This window comes from Asterias rubens, chromosome 1 (assembly GCF_902459465.1).
Source record: "Asterias rubens chromosome 1, eAstRub1.3, whole genome shotgun sequence".
In the NCBI taxonomy this organism is placed as follows: Eukaryota; Metazoa; Echinodermata; class Asteroidea; order Forcipulatida; family Asteriidae; genus Asterias; species Asterias rubens.
Genome location: NC_047062.1, coordinates 16,129,820 through 16,145,842, shown reverse-complemented (window position 1 = coordinate 16,145,842; position 16,023 = coordinate 16,129,820). Strand labels below are relative to the sequence as shown.

The 16,023-nt window shown below is 38.3% G+C and overlaps 2 protein-coding genes across 3 annotated transcripts; one reads left to right on the top strand and one right to left on the bottom strand.

Annotated features, from left to right (window-relative positions):
- The first annotated feature begins 92 nt into the window (after positions 1-92).
- Positions 93-7,633, top strand: LOC117294563 (transmembrane protein 196-like). 2 transcript variants are annotated; one of them, XM_033777022.1, is made up of 5 exons: positions 93-415; positions 3,229-3,532; positions 4,664-4,720; positions 5,990-6,292; positions 6,980-7,633. In XM_033777022.1, the coding sequence occupies exons 2-5, from the start codon at positions 3,272-3,274 to the stop codon at positions 7,055-7,057; spliced, it is 699 nt and encodes a 232-aa protein (XP_033632913.1). In that variant the 5' UTR covers positions 93-415; positions 3,229-3,271; the 3' UTR covers positions 7,058-7,633. The 2 variants fall into 2 exon arrangements, with proteins under 2 accessions (XP_033632913.1, XP_033632921.1); XM_033777030.1 differs by having other exon boundaries at positions 3,226-3,532.
- A 147-nt stretch (positions 7,634-7,780) lies between these two features.
- LOC117301442 (neuronal acetylcholine receptor subunit alpha-10-like) lies at positions 7,781-15,253 on the bottom strand. The gene is made up of 6 exons (XM_033785476.1): positions 15,198-15,253; positions 13,725-13,876; positions 11,690-11,734; positions 11,047-11,156; positions 9,842-10,383; positions 7,781-9,540 (listed from the first exon to the last, which is right to left on the bottom strand). Exons 1-6 carry the CDS (start codon positions 15,238-15,240, stop codon positions 9,254-9,256), a joined length of 1,179 nt encoding a protein of 392 aa, XP_033641367.1. The 5' UTR covers positions 15,241-15,253; the 3' UTR covers positions 7,781-9,253.
- Between the last annotated feature and the right edge of the window lie 770 nt (positions 15,254-16,023).

The window sequence follows — 16,023 nt, the reverse complement described above, 5'->3', positions numbered from 1 at the left end:
ATGGAGAGCCCCGTAGGGCCTACGTCATCATCATCTGACAATAATAATATTACATGCGCTGTCGCCATTGCACCCGTCTCCGTACTCACTACTGCTACACGGCGGCGGAAATGCGCTGAGTCCTTCCCGCGTAGATCAGTTGTGTGAGGCGGGAATTGCACGGACACGAGGCGACATCCAAACCGTCCACGGTCGAACTCGCGCAATAACTGCATTGATAATAAGCTGTGCGTGGTCTCTAGTCTCTAGTCTCTACAACGATAACCCGATGATCAGCTCGCGATTCACGGCATCATCAACATAGCCGTGTAGTTGGCTGCATGAGGTGAAGATACACAACATCGACATTGCATCTTTAATATAACATCAACTATAGGAGTAATAACATCAGCTGAGGATATAGTGTGCATTGCAGGCAAGTACAGTTACTTCACCTAATGTCAATTTTTATTTACGTTATGCATTGAATATAGACCTATAATATTATTACTGTCAACTGAAAAGGAAGATACCACTGGTGTTATGTTTTGAAGGTTGCACTACTATTATGCTATACCATGGAGGTAGAAATATATTTTACCTCCATCTTTTAAAATATGGTGACACTATACAATAGGAATACACTGCAATGTTTGGGTGTATAAACAAGTTTACCCCCGAAATAGCAATGTGTCCACCATGTCTACAAATGGCTTATGGTTCTGTATCTGCATGAAACTCTTTTGAAGCATGGAGGAAAAATCTTCGGTTGTGGTAATCACAATTACGCTGAGTGAGATAGCACTGGTTTATTTACACATCGGCTATAAGGCTCGTACATATATAATAACTGGATATATAATAACTTTGGGCCAGCAATGGAAATATTGTTTGGAAAATTAGTTGTGTATACTACATCCAAAATGATGTGTGTTTTGCGGGAAGGCAACACTTATCAATATCATCATGTAATTTTGGTAAAGCTAAGTTAAAGCCATTGGACACTTTCGGTAAACAGTTTTGTCCAAGGCCCACACTTCGTATATCACAACTTCTATGTAAAATAACAAACCTGTGGAAATTTAGGCTCAATCGATCATCGGAGTCGGGAGAAAATAACGGGAAACCCACCCTTGTTTCCGCACGTTTCGCCGTGTCATGACATGTGTTTAAAACAAATCCGTAATTCTCGATATCGAGAATTGATATTGTTTTAATGTTTTCTCAAAAAGTTAAGCATTTCATGGAAAAATATTTCAAGAGATGTCTTTCACCATTACCTTCTGTAAACCCTGTAAGTTATTTGTAAATCTGTGAACATTAGGTTTTTTTTCTGTACCGAAGGTGTTCAATGGCTTTAAACAAAATATTATAGCAACGTGTCACATAAAATGACAGATTCAAAAAACGATTCACACCTTTTTTTCTTAAATCTGAAGTGAAACAAAATCTTTGGTTTATTACAGGTTTGAATTACTGAATAGCAAACGATCCTTAATGATGCCTTCATCTTGTCAGATGTTAAAGATATTCTTGTTGAACCCTCTATTCTACAAATATTAAAATGCTTTATTCTTGGACGGCTACCATGTGAAACCAGTTTCTAGCCACAAGGTCATACATTCGTTCACTGTGTATAAAATATTGATAACTTGGAGCGTCATATTTCTCTTGGGCTTTTAAATTTATTTCTTTGTTGTTGCACTTAACATCCTGAACAATCAAAATTTTGAAATTGAATCTTCTTCATACAATAATTTACGTCCTCCATGATACAATCATCAACTCTTTCAGACACTGCCAAAATTAATTATATTTTATTCACAGCTAGAAATAGCAATAGTCCGTTGTAATCGATTGAACCTGACACGATGAACAGTGTTGTATTACGCTCTGGAGTTAACCAATTCACACACATGATAGCTATACACATGGGGTTGTTGGGTTGGGGTGACAGATAATTACATGAGCCATTGTCCTTATTTACTGTGATGTATCACAATAATTCACCCAGTCATACAACAAACAGAATTGAGTAAAATAACATCGGGTTATACCAATTATTTACACACACTTCTACAATGCAAGAATCACTTAATTTCCACGACAGATAATTGCATCGGCCATTGTCCTTATTTAGTATTCTGATGATGTGTCATAACACCTTATTTACACAGTCATATTATAACAAACAGAATCGAGAAAACAAAATCTGGTTAAATCAATTATTTACACACACTTTCTGCAGTGCAAACATTTTGTCCACAACAAAAAATTTCCACAACAAATAATTCTGCTTCATAAGTGAAGATTATCGCACTGCATCGGCCATTGTCTTTATTTACTAGGGCGCATCATAGCACCTTATTCACACAGTCATAATATAACAAACTGAGTTGAGAAAACAAAATCTGGTTATATCAATTATTTACACACACTTTCTGCAGTGCAAGAATTGTTTAATTTCCACCGTTGAGTAAACGCACTGCACACGGGCATGTGCTGCCTACGCATGGAGGTCGGACTGAAATTAAATAAACTCGAGCGACCGCGTCTCGCGGTAGAGTGAAATTCGTTGTCAGATGTATTTATAGCCTGTGCAGTCGCTACCTTAAAGGTCAAGATAGAATACAAAACCTATAACAAGATTGTGCTTGGGTTTAAAGACAGAGTTCTGGTAAAAATATTAGTCTAATTTGTTTTAATCTAAAAAAAATACCGATGATATAGCGTGGCCAGCACCTCCAGAGAAACATGTTTGTAAGGCTCACGAAATCCATAGAAAGAATGTACGTTTAGACTAATGTTAATTGAAAACTATTGTTTTGATCTCGTGACTGTTTACCATAGCGGGTTTAAGAATACATGCAATTCATAATTTATTTGAACCATAATAAGCATTATTTGTCAATGTCTGTCTTTGTAATTACATTTTGTAAAGATGTGATGCTTGTTGTTGTTGCTAACTGAGTGCTTGGCCGATTTTAAACTATAGTATTTGATATTTACTAAACATTAGGTCTTCAAGTTGTTTTATCTTTGTTGAATTTTTTGCTTGTTTGATGTGTAAACCCACCCCTTGAAAACCGCTCTTGTCTCTCAGAAGAACAGACACATTGTAATTTCAAAATGATGTACCACGACTGTGTAGGGCTAATGCAAATATTCATGCTCCTTTATTACAACTTATTCATAACCAGTATTTTTTTTCTTCTAAATTCAAGCTTTATGTGCCCTATTCATCAGCAGATTAACCATCCAAGTAAAAGACCGAGTAACATACGACCCCGCAATGACTACAGACACCAAATGCACCACATCTGCCGAGGAACAGCCTGCTGTTTCCCAAATAACATCAGAAGAAGATGGCGCCCAGCCCCCTCAGAAGGAGAGAGGCCCTAGTATGAGGGTTATCACATGTTTCCTCGTCATCCTTGCATTGCCCCACTTCATCCTCGGTGGTGTGAGTGCTGGGACAGGTATCATTCTCTTTGGACGGGCGGCATCAACGTGGCTTGCCTATACTGTGGCGCCTATCTGGAGCGGTGGTTGCGTAAGTTATTACTATACCAGACCCCGTTTATTTTTCAGTCCCATCGCCTAATCATCAGAAAATTCCCCCAAATAGGGACCTCTCGCACGAGAAAGGGACTTGGATCGAGTCTATTATTATACGTGTTAGCTTTTTAATAACATAGACGTACTTTTGTCTCAAACTCGGGTATTATGTTAATACTGAAAAGGTGTTCTTGTGGTGTGACGAGACCTTGGAACAGAATAAACCTGCAGCACAGCATCATCTGTGAACGTACAGTGTTCATGTACCATGTGAACTTACACTGCAATGATCATCATGTATATCAAAACAAAGCTCCCTGAAGCGTCATTGTAAGGGCGACAAAATGATATTATTCAATAGTGTTTTTAATGGAATTGCCCCGGGTCCAATTAATTGGAGAACAGCTGGGGCAACATCATATCATGAACATTGCTCAACCATGAGCATTAACTGGAAAACAAAATACTCGCAGTTGATGTAGACAAAACCGCAGTTTAGTGGCGTTGTTTAACGCCTTATTAAAGGTGCCAACCCTTTAGCCTATGGGGTCCAAAATAAGCGTATACGTTTAATTGTGTTCACTCATCTTGTGACCTTCCTAATGCCATGTGCCCAATGTTTGCCTCCTACATTCTTAGTGGTCTGATTGTTGATGATGCCTTTTAGAAAAAATTGTCATATCTTGGTTTTTGGACCTCTGTCAACATAATCTGTAAACCAATTATTATCAAGAAATATAAATTGTCATGTAGGCCTATACTTAACGTCAAATCCATCCGGTTATGGATACCAACTTCCCCTCTTTGACTGCAGCAATCACAAACGGGTAATCACAACATTTTAGTGATTCATATTTGCCTAAATACTTTTATTGATTTCTAAACAAAAGGAGACAACTTCAGAACAAATAATTTTGCGGGATGCCATTTACCGTTGTATTTTATAAACCTTCGGATACAATATTATACATATTTTTCAGGGTCATTACAAAGTTATGATCCTACACCTTAAATTATGATCCTACACCTTTACCACCGCATTGTATTGAGTTGTGTTCAATTATAAACTTCCAAACTTGTTTATTAGAAACTCATGATGTTTGTTGCTCATATCTTTGTGTATTAGATTGTTGTTTGTGGAGCATTTGGAATTGCATCAGCGAAACACAAGACAGCATATTCGGTATGTATTAACCGCTCAGTGTCACTGCTTTTTTTGCAATAGATTCCCCTTTTGCGATAAGAGTGAACAATTCTTAACATGTACCTCAGCTCACAGGCAAAGCATACCTTTTGATTTTGAAACAGTTAGTTTATACTCCTATGTACATATCATCTTATACTATAAAACTACATTAGACACGTTTTTTTTTTTTTTTTAGATATCGTCGAATTTTTTGAGCGAATACGTCCATCACCCACAGGAAGAATAATCCCGAATATGAATACATTACGGACAGTAACATCCGCTACTCAGATTCACATTTTGTCGCATAAAAACTGATATACTTTTGCATAACCAGATTATTTTGATATACATGTATATGTTTCTCAAAATACCATCTAAATTTGTTGGAGGCTTCTTACCAATAGTTGTTATTCCCGTATACATCCTCTTTAAGACAAATTATAAGTTCATGTAAAGTGCGTACTTGACGCAACTGCATAATGGGAAAGTAAATACGAACCGCCAGAAACAAGTGGAAGTTCTTGTCTAAGGCACATAATACCTTAGGCTTGGAAAAAAAATTGCATATGCAAATGTGTCCGGGCGGACACAATTAAGCTAACAATCAAGCTAACACCAACATCAAAAATACAAACAAAACTAAATTGGATTTGTACAGTACATTATTCTGCGTCAATTTTGAACAAGATTCCCGGTCGTACTGAGCCATTCGGTATAACCCCCACGCGATCAGGGTTTATTCTGACTCCGGAAATACGCAAAGTGCCAGCGTCAGACTATCTGCAGTTTCTTCTACGCAAGAAAAAAGTATTAAGGTTTCCCAAAAGAATTAGAGTCCCTACTTGTTATCTCTTCCAAAATAAATTTCGTTGTGGCTGAGCGGTCTTGGAATATAAGTTATAATGACCTATAGTGTGGTTTCGACACCCGCTCGTATAAAACGCTTGTGTCATTGAGTAAGACATTTAACCATAAATTGCTTCTCTTAATCTAGGTGATTATGGTAACCTATGAGGCTGATGTGTTATGTTTGATTAATTCTTTGGCACTATAACCAAGTAACTTCAGGTTTTATGGCCTAATCCCCACGGAGTTGAGAAAGTTTGGGATTGGTACTAAAGTATGCCTGGTGAAGAAAGGGTTGAGACATTATGGAACATTGCTATTTGCGCCATTAGGAACTCAGATCATCATTCGTCGTTTGTTGATTTTAGTTTCAGCATCCTAAGCCCGTTCTTTCCCAATTTGACCAATTCCTAACAGATTCTGTGCTTCACCGCCGCCTCAGTCGTGGGTGTAATCGTGTGTTGCATCTGTATTCAACTATTACGGCTCGGCCTCGTAGATCACACCACGGACGGGCAAACTTTCATCAAGGAGACCATGGATACTACAGTGATGGTTGCTTTGGCATCCGCGGTCGTCTCCTGTGCGTTCAGCACTGTCTCTTCAATTACCAGCAGCCTGATTGCATGGCATCTCAAGAAGGAGGAGAAGATTAGGGGACAACGAAGGGTTCTGAATAAAGAAGAGATGATTGCCGAGAGGCAGAAACAGCTAAGACAGGTTGGTCAATCTTTATAGGTCAGTGGTTGAATTGTTATTAGATTCCAAACGTGTTTAAATTCATCCACAAAAACTACCCTCTGACTTTCTTGCTATACGCGGCAGTGTGGCGCATCTATTTCGGGACCGAAATGGTGAGAGCAAGGGCCAATGCAGACATGAGACAACACTTTGTAGGGAACGTTTAAACTGTACTTTCTTGATGGAGAAAGACAACGAATTAGGTGTAGTTCACTAAAACTTGGTTTGATCAGTAAAGGAGGGAAGACAACTTTTGGCTTGGTTTTAGCCAAAAGGGATGGACAATTCGATCTCCTCCTCTTTCGGCCGTGTTTTTGCACCAGATTCTTAATTTGTTATCCAAGAAAAATTTGTTGATGAAGAAAACAGCACAATTTAAACATTTTGAAATTTTGAAAACTTCAATTTTTTTTTATAAATTAATTTACCCAAAAAGTATAGAATTTGATGAAGTGGTGATATTGTTGTACTTCCTGTGACCATAAACGATTCAAAATCACCGAGTCTCGTGATGACGACAAAAACGCACTTGGTGGGCACCAACCGGCCACTTCCAGAACCATTGAACTTCTTCTTAGAAGATAGTTGTACAATGGTCTACCCGGATTAATTAAAACTACGATGTATGGTTTTATTTAACCCCTATTCATGTTTGATTATTTTCAGCAAAAGGAGCAAGAGAAAAAAGTACTTGACCGGATGGAAAAGGAAAGAAATCGAGCTGGACGGTACCACCGAATATGAAACAAGTCCTCCGAAAAAGGGTGGTGACTAATTTTTATTAATGTTGCACATTTCCCGAATATAAAAAAAACATTTTATACTTACACAAAAAGATTTATACAAATTGCAATACAAATATAAATGGCTGAAATTACTTAGGAATTTTTCACTCGAACTGTATGGACTGTAATTAATCGTTTTATAATACCGTGTTTAGCAATGCAGATTTCGATGACCGCAGTTTGTAAAAAAAAATTATGGTGTAGTATTTCAATACTGTGTGTTGTTTTGTAGTATTGGCTGTTTTGCAAGAAAGAGAACTGACGCACTGTAATAGAATATACGAGCCTTTATTACAAATAGATACCTTACGTAGAAACAAACTATCAATACACGTTACAAATACGAATTTCTTCAGATGAAGATATTTTGTTATTATGATTAGGCTAATGTTTGACCTTTGTAAATCCATTGTTCTTGTGTGCGCAAGCTCAGAACAACGTAAACAATCATGTAAACATAACCTGGGCCCAATTTCATGGCTCTGCTTACCGTAAGCACAGAATCGGCGCTTACAGAAGCAGGGAATTATGTGCTTACGGCAAGCGTATTTCACGGGTTAGAGGCGAATTTTGGCTTCTGCGCGTGCGTACTTCACATTAATAGGTATTCTACGCTTACAAGGCCAGGCTAGCGCAGAAATTAGGCGCTTGCACGTAAGCGGGAAATCGTGATCGTATAAGTGCAGAATTCGGCGGTAAGCAGAGCCATGAAATTGGGCCCTGGTAAGTCTGTTGCCCCCCCCCCCTTAGCGTTTCAAATTCTTACATTGAAGATGACAGTGTGAAGACATTTTGTTTATACGATTTGATGACACTGGAAGGGCTTGTCCGAATTAGCGGCTACAGCCATGGCTATCGCTAGAGTTCCACGTCATCATGCGTTGAGGTATAGGACGTCCTTAGCAACACCCTTAGCAACAGCCGTAGCCGTAGCCGCCGATTCGGATACGGCCTTAGACTGCGTATAGACCTTTCTAATGCAACGTCACTGCTCAAGTGTTAGCCAACCGAGGTTGCAAAAATATGGAAAGCCATAAATGCAAAACAAAAACAGATAGCTGTTCTTATAACAATGTTACACACGAACAATACTCAAACAGTGTTGTAGAACCAATCATAGGAGGTATTTTCTTAAATTGAAAGTTTGCAGAAACTATTGAATTTGATAAAACAACATCTGTAAACACGAGTTAGCGTTTTTACAACCGGCCGTCTAGCCAACCAGCGTGGTTTGGTTCAATGAAAATATATATAGGTTAGTTAAAAGTTAGGTGAAGTTAATATTTACAACACTAAATATAACGCTGTGGGAAAGTCACTGCTGAAGTAGTTCCAGCTTCAATGTTTTTTACTTTTCTTGTAAATATATATAAATAAAAAAAAGGGTTTAAACTCATTCAACCAGGTGTATAGGTCACATTCCAGAGTAACATAAAAAAGAAGTAAAAAGCACGTATATAACAAATAAAATCTTGAAACCTTTTTGTTTAAAGATAGCCTATAAGTAAATACAATTTTATCTTATAATGTAGAGATGCGCTATATATACTTGTTGCAAAGTTGTTAACCCCAATTCTCAGTGTTTGATAGATACTGTTCACTATTGTCGTCATTGTCTTGGATAAAATGAGTCATCAATGTCATTGTCATTGCCAACTTTTGCCACAAAGACGCAAAATGGCAAGAGTAAAGGTGAATAGTAAACGAGGTAAATTCAATGCGACCCCAATGACATGTGCCTATGGGACAATACCATTGAGCAAAATCATAACAAAAAGTATCAAAGCGATTCAATAGCATCACTTTATGAATAATACAAGCTATGAATTTCAGCCTGGTGGACAAGTCGTTAAATGTTTGTCACAGTGATACAGTAAAGACTAGCACGCCCTAAACCCACCTGCACTTTTGTTGCTGTTGCAACTATAGGAGCCAGCAGTCTTGTGATGGGAGTCGTAGACGCGTTACGAGCCGCTTCAATGAAAGAAACGTAATACGAACTGTCCACCATCTGGCAGGGTCATTACAACCTTGCTTGACAAATGTTACTGTATATAAGGACATGATTTTTACCACAATATGTACAGAGCAAACCACACAGTTTTTTACAAAAAGTAGGCGATAGCCAAAATTATCGTTTATACAACAAAATATTTTAGTGAATATGTTCTTGTCCCTCGACATGGCCAGTTAAAAGAAGAAGATAAGAAATCAACACCATCACACTAGCTGTCATTAAAAACACAATAAACATGAATTTGTCGACTGCCTTGGCGACCAACTTCCACGTCATGGTGGTCTTCCGAAGCCTTATAAATGAAGAGAACCGAACGACTGCTTTTGGTATGGGTTCGTCTTCAGGTTTATGGAACAACCTGAGCACAAACACGGTTTCTATGATGGATGCAACGCCCAGTATCACCATACTGAAGAGATATGTGGCTGTAAGTTACAAACATATATAATGTTATGGTTAGTAAAGACAATGTCGGAGGGAGCAATCAGGCAACCATTTCCAGGCAATCTAAAAAAAAACTTTAAAAAACAATACTTTCACATTTTGACGCGCATTTTGGTAAACAAGGGTCGAAGCAAACTATGTAGCATGGTGGTTCCTTTTTCCACAATACGCTTCACAGCACATTTGTATCAGTCAAAAGTTGGACAGGGCTTTTAGTTTTTTAGGACGGGTAACAAAATATTTTTTGAAGCAATATTGCATTGATAAATTATTAAGACTTACTAATTACGGGTATTTCGTCACCCTGTGGTGGCATGTTGTCAGAAATGAGCTGCTGGAAGAGTATAAACGCCAACAGATTGGTGATGCCGAGAGCAACTTTCTCACCCGACTCGGGGGGAATGGCGAGGACCATCAATGTGATAACAGTCAGCAGTACAGACGGTATTAGCATGCTATAGATGTAGAACTCAGACTGTCTCTTCAATGTTAGAGTATAGATGACTTGAGTATAGGGGTGTTTGCAACAGATATACTTCTTTTCCACACGCTTAAAGTCCAGATCGACAAATCGCCAGACACCATTTTCATTGAATATTCTCTGGTTGGCATCATCGTCATCGACGAAGGTGAGATCCAGGGATGGCATGTCGTATGCCCAAGACATAAAGGTCAGCGTGCACTGTTGGACGTCGAACGGGAAAAGTCGGGTGTGTATTTTGCACGAGACTCGCAACATGGTTAGCGTGTACCAAATCACACTACCGTCTGCGGCAATGATCAGTACCACATCTTTGTTATAGTTCGAAAAGAAGAAATCAACACTGGAAATGTAACAAGATCAATAGGAAGTTAGTCTCAGATACCATAAAGTAAAAAGCAAGAATAGAATGCACCGCTGGGAAGAATGGCGTGCACCAACAGCAGAAACGTTTTGCCGATTGTTCTCAACGGACACAAGAAACAATGTTCGACAGCACATTCAAGAATTAAAGTTCGAATTTAGAATCAAGCATTTTATTGTCCGCATCATAAGTATATATTTAGTTTCCATGGCACATAAGAATAAATTAATAGCTAAAAACAATTATTACAACATTACACAGATTAAAGGACAGAACTATACACAATCAAATAAAACAACATACGGGCAATGAGAGCTATGAGCTAAGACGGCAGTTTCATTGACAAGACATGGACTGAACATTCCTGCTCGATGGTACCCCGACACACCGCCACTTCGCAAAAAACATACTTATAACACTGAACATTTTGGTTTTAGTCCGGGTTTTCATTTGAGCATAATAATGATATTATGAAATGTCACTTTTACGAATTGTTTTATTTTATTATAAACTACTGCGTCAGTTGGTGCCGATATCATAAGAATCGAAAAACAACAAAATGCGATTAGTAAAATGATGGTTGGGCGGTGTGCACATCCAACCATCTAATCTCAAGCAGCCTATATAGGGTATCTGACTTACTTCTCAACCAATACGATGTTTGGTTTCCATATTTGGGATGGAAGGGCGTGTATCACGTCTAGTCCACCGTAGTCGTCAGGATTCCAGACCATGTACTCGTCTTTCCACGACTAAATTTGAAAAGAGAGTAACGAATAGTGTTATGTTTTGTTTAATTAAAAAAAAATCGCTCAAATTGCACAGCAGTGAAGGACAGAAAGTTGCCACAACAATTTTAAGATTAACTAATTTGGCCTATCGTAAAACGTTACTTTTATTCCAATTCCAAGCTATTGTACATTTAAAACAAATTTATACGTTTTCTTTTTTACTAAAAGGGAAGGTAATTAGGCCCACGTTTGGTGTAGCCACTCTTAAAATTACTGACAGCAAAAGCATTTGATAAGATGGCTTCATACAACAGCGTTCGATAGTATAAAGCATTATGAGAAACTTTTCACTTGGATGTAATATGGTTCTGCAAAATGATAAAAGTCGGTAGGCTATGCCCCCTAATCTGAATATGAGAAGCGTTACAGCGTAACGTTTCTCAGAGTGTGCATTCGTATCTAGGGATTATTCTTCCTGCGTGGACATATCACTCAGAATTTTCGGCGATATTATCTCAAAAACGCAACCACATTTTGGTATAATTATTGCTTACCATTTTTTGCCACGTGTTGACAATCAACTGCTGTTTAGGCTCGTCCTGTTGAGGTAAATATGACAAACAAACACGGACAGTTGAATAACACTTCTAATTCTGCAAACAATAATCTATCAGGGGTGTGCTGTGCCGCCATCGCTGCGGCAATGGGACGCTGGCAGCGTAAGGTTTTGGACAGCGCATGTGACATAAAATAACCGTTTTCTTTTGAAATCTCCGACTATACAGCTTAACAAAATGATGCAGAGCATAATATGTGTTAAACTTTTTAAACTTAAAACAGAAACTTAATCTGGAAATTCTATCGACAAAATCTTGTTGATTTAACACGTTTTATAAACAGGCAACAAATTCATTGTCTGCGCCGTCATGCCGTCATGTAAGTAAAATAGGGTAAATCGTTGAGAAAGACACCTTCTCCACAAAAACAAAGTTTAAAAAAGCAAGGGTTTGTCCATATCTTTGTTTACAACACTACTGCCAGCGTCTTAAGGCGTGCTTGGCTCGGTCTGTATAGTACAGTCACCATCAAATGTTCAATCCAAACAAAACACTGACTGATGAGAATCCAGGGGTGGATTTCACAAAACTCTTCCTAACTTAAGACTAATCTTAGGACTAAGGACGAATCCCAACCCTGCACTGTAGCATGCAGACCTTAAGATTAATCCTAAGTTAGGAAGAGTTACTCGTCCTTATTCGAGATAAGACGAATCCTAACTCTTTGTGATAATATTTTAATAATAATTATATTTATTGACCAAACCAACAGCGGACGAGCCGCCAATTACAGGAAAGGATAAAAAACAATTAGAAATATTCATATAGCCTATATAAAACAATCCTATATCTACAAAGTTTGAATTTTGCATCTTTTTGAATGATTTTATACACTCTGTCCTGGAGTGAAACCCATCTTAAAGAGTGAAATAACCACCACTCTTTTTAAAGAGCTATTTGAGGGACAACTCGAAGAGTGGTGTTTTTCACTGGTTTACATTTAGAGAGTAACATAACAGTCTGTTGAGTTACACACAACAAAGTGAGACTCGTCAGACTTATTTGACTCGTGAGACATTTTATGTTTGACTCGTTTGAGTGCTAAAAACGGATAATTATTAGTATTATGGGCACTTATCAATAGTAGTCTTGGCAATGTTCCAAATCTCATCTAAAGGCAGTGGACACTAATGGTAATTGTCAAAGACTAGCCTTCACAGTTGGTTTATCTCAACATAAGCATAAAATAACAGCGCAATCGGTCATCGAACTTGCGGAAATAATGAAAGAAAAAACACCCCTGTCACACGAAGTTGTGTGCGTTTAGATGGTTGATTTCGAGACCTCAAGTTCTAAATCTGAGGTCTCGAAATCAAATTCGTAGAAAATTACTTCTTTCTCGAAAACTATGGCACTTCAGAGGGAGCCGGTTCTCACAATGTTTTATACCATCAACCTCTCCCTGTTACTCGTCATCACCAAGAAAGGTTTTATCCCAATAATTATTTTGAGTAATTACCAGTAGTGTCCACTGCCTTGAAATGTTCATGTACATAGATGAAACGGCTAACTCAAACATTTGGCTGAAACTTTTGTACGAGTTGTAATTATTTGCAGCTCATATGATTCTGGTGACATTGACCCAAAACGTATACGATCTCAGTAAACACATTTTGAGTAATTATGTTTTCACCTATCCCGCTTACGAATTTTGTGTTGGTGCCTGCCCCATCTATCGGAAATCCCGGTTCGTACTTCCTACGAATGATAATGCGATACGAATGTTTACGTCAAAGCCCTGTTTACACTGCTCATGTTTCGCAGGAGTTGAGCACATTTCAAACATATTTCGAATTATTCGCGTCAAAATTCGTATCGCGTTTGCATTTGCAGGAAGTATGAACCGGGCTTATTATTAATATTATTATTTTATTTGCCATAACAGTACAAATCAAAATACAAGAAAATATACCCCGGGATATGCGAGGGACAGCAAAAGCAAATACATAAGAATGACTGAATATTAACTCACAATATCGATGATTTGCGCTATAAGAATACGTAGTTCCACACGTATGGTGTCCGAAGCGTTGCGGACAGGTCTGACCGCTTTACTGTGAGTTCCATAATTACTGAGAAGGTGCTCTAAGACATCCCTCTCAGAACTTCCTGAGGCTGGACTCACTGTACAAGAGAAACCATTGAAGAAATCAAAATGCATCGGTGGTGGATTTCACAAAGAGTTAAAGACACTGGACACTATTGGTTGTCAAACACAAGTCTTCTCACTTGGTGTATCTCAACATGTTATGCATAAAAAATAACAAACGTGTGAAAATTTGAGCTCATCATTGGTCGTCAAAGTTGCGAGAAAATAATGAAAGAAAAAACACCCTTGTCACACGAAGATGTGTGCTTTCAGGTGCTTGATTTCGGGACCTCAAAATCTAGTTCTGAACTCTCGAAATCAAATTCGTGGAAAATAACTTCTTTCTCGAAAACTACGTTACTTCAGAGGGAGCCGTTTCTCACAATGGTTTATACTATCAACAGCTCCCCACTACCCACTACTCGTTAACAAGTAAGGTTTTATGCTAATAACAGTTTTGAGTATTTGCCAATAGTGTCCACTGCCTTTAAGACTAGCATCTCGAGTTAAGACGAGTAGCTACTATTCCTAAACTTATGACTAGCCTTTAGTTTGTATTTACTGCTGACGAGTCGGCCACTGGTCCTCAACTAGACTTGTGGACAAGTCGTTTATGTCTGTCGCGGTGATAGCGGAGGCTCTCTCGTAAATATCGCCCGGCTCTGTTTGGCATTTTTTAGCACTTCTGCAGTCACTGGCAGTACGGCATTCTTCTTATTGCTTTGGTTTAAATCATTGGATATCAAATCTGTGAGTTGTATCATTTTTTACTCTTGGGAACATATATTTACGATAAACTGTATCATCATTCTAATGCCTCTCATAGGTGTAATCTATTTCTAAAATACAATCTCATCGTAGAGCTCTTTGTATCAAATCATCTACCAACTAACAAATGCAGCGCCATCTTAAAAAAGAAAGAAAAAAAGACCGATTATAGCCAGCTCAAAGCAGGCTTAAGATTTAAGACTGGCTATAATTATAGACCGCGCTATTGCAATCGGTCTATATTTAAAGACTGTCTAAGCGCGTTTCAAGTATAGCCGGCTATAGCGCATAGACTGGTTTAAGACCGCTTGGTGCAATCCACCCCAGGTGTGATATACAAATAGGCCTACATACGGTAGTTGATTGTATAAAATCGAAATATTCAATGCAACACTAACTACAGATAAGTCCTGGTACTGACACCACATCACATGTACATTACGCCATAATATCAAAGCTCATAAAAAATATGATGTAGGCCTACATGATGTAGTGGTGACTTTCTCATTGTCCAAAGAGGTTATATACCAATAATTTGATAAAACATTGCCGAGCTAACCCATCACTTCGACGTAATCATCAACTTACCAATCAATCTTAGAGCAATTAGTACAGCAAATATATTCATCATAAGACACTTGTAATCAGCCGCCATCTTTCAAGTCGAACGTAAATTCCTCTGTATCATATACGGCCCAATGTACAACTTATTTAAACGATGATGTTTTATGTTGTGTTGACGCGTAGAATACTCGATCCTTGGAAAAATATTGCTGGTATTTTTGGGGGTTATTTTCCGAAAGCTTTCAATCTTTTGTGAAAGCACAGAGATGGTAAGACCCGCTTATTTCTTCCATTTTCTAGTTCAGTGAATACAGAGGTTACTAGGCACGTTGTACCGTGATGGTCAGTAAACTAACGAAGAAGTCAGGGGAGCCAAATCAGCGTTGTTTAAAACCACAAAATGTAATCCAATAAGTTATTTTAGTTATTAATACAGTGGCGTAAAGGGGGAGGGGGGGGGGCCATAGTAAAAGCTTACTTTGTTTGGGTCTTTTTTTAGGGGGGGGGGGTATATCGCTTAATAACGTCATTACAGTGGCAAAGATGATCATTGTTGTCTTTTATGATGTAGTTGGACGTCCGCAGTCTGGACATTGTGGCAGTGATGACGATCGAGGGCATGAGGGATGAGGTACAATTAGTGGCAGAAGATTCTGTGACGCGTAAAGCGAAATGAACAAACTTTTCTGAAAGCGCCCTCTTTTGAATCCTTCTCCTCCATCCCATGTTGATTTCCCAGATGGGGGACAGAATCTCAGGATGTCCTTACACATGAGTAGCAGTTAGAGGCTGACAAATTTGTACAAGCAGAGCTACAAAAAGGTGATTCATCCAGAAATGTATCTAATGT

Bases quoted from the DNA above. Each gene is read 5' to 3' on its own strand.
- LOC117301442 (XM_033785476.1), bottom strand. From the start codon at position 15,240: ATGATGAATATATTTGCTGTACTAATTGCTCTAAGATTGATTG. The intron at 11,735-13,724 runs GTGAGTTAATAT...TTACCTCAACAG, and splicing joins TAGCGCAAATCATCGATATT to GACGAGCCTAAACAGCAGTT. The intron at 9,541-9,841 runs GTAAGTCTTAAT...TGTAACTTACAG, and splicing joins TGACGAAATACCCGTAATTA to CCACATATCTCTTCAGTATG.
- LOC117294563 (XM_033777022.1), top strand. From the start codon at position 3,272: ATGACTACAGACACCAAATGCACCACATCTGCCGAGGAACAGCCTGCT. The intron at 3,533-4,663 runs GTAAGTTATTAC...TTTGTGTATTAG, and splicing joins CTATCTGGAGCGGTGGTTGC to ATTGTTGTTTGTGGAGCATT. The intron at 6,293-6,979 runs GTTGGTCAATCT...GATTATTTTCAG, and splicing joins GGCAGAAACAGCTAAGACAG to CAAAAGGAGCAAGAGAAAAA.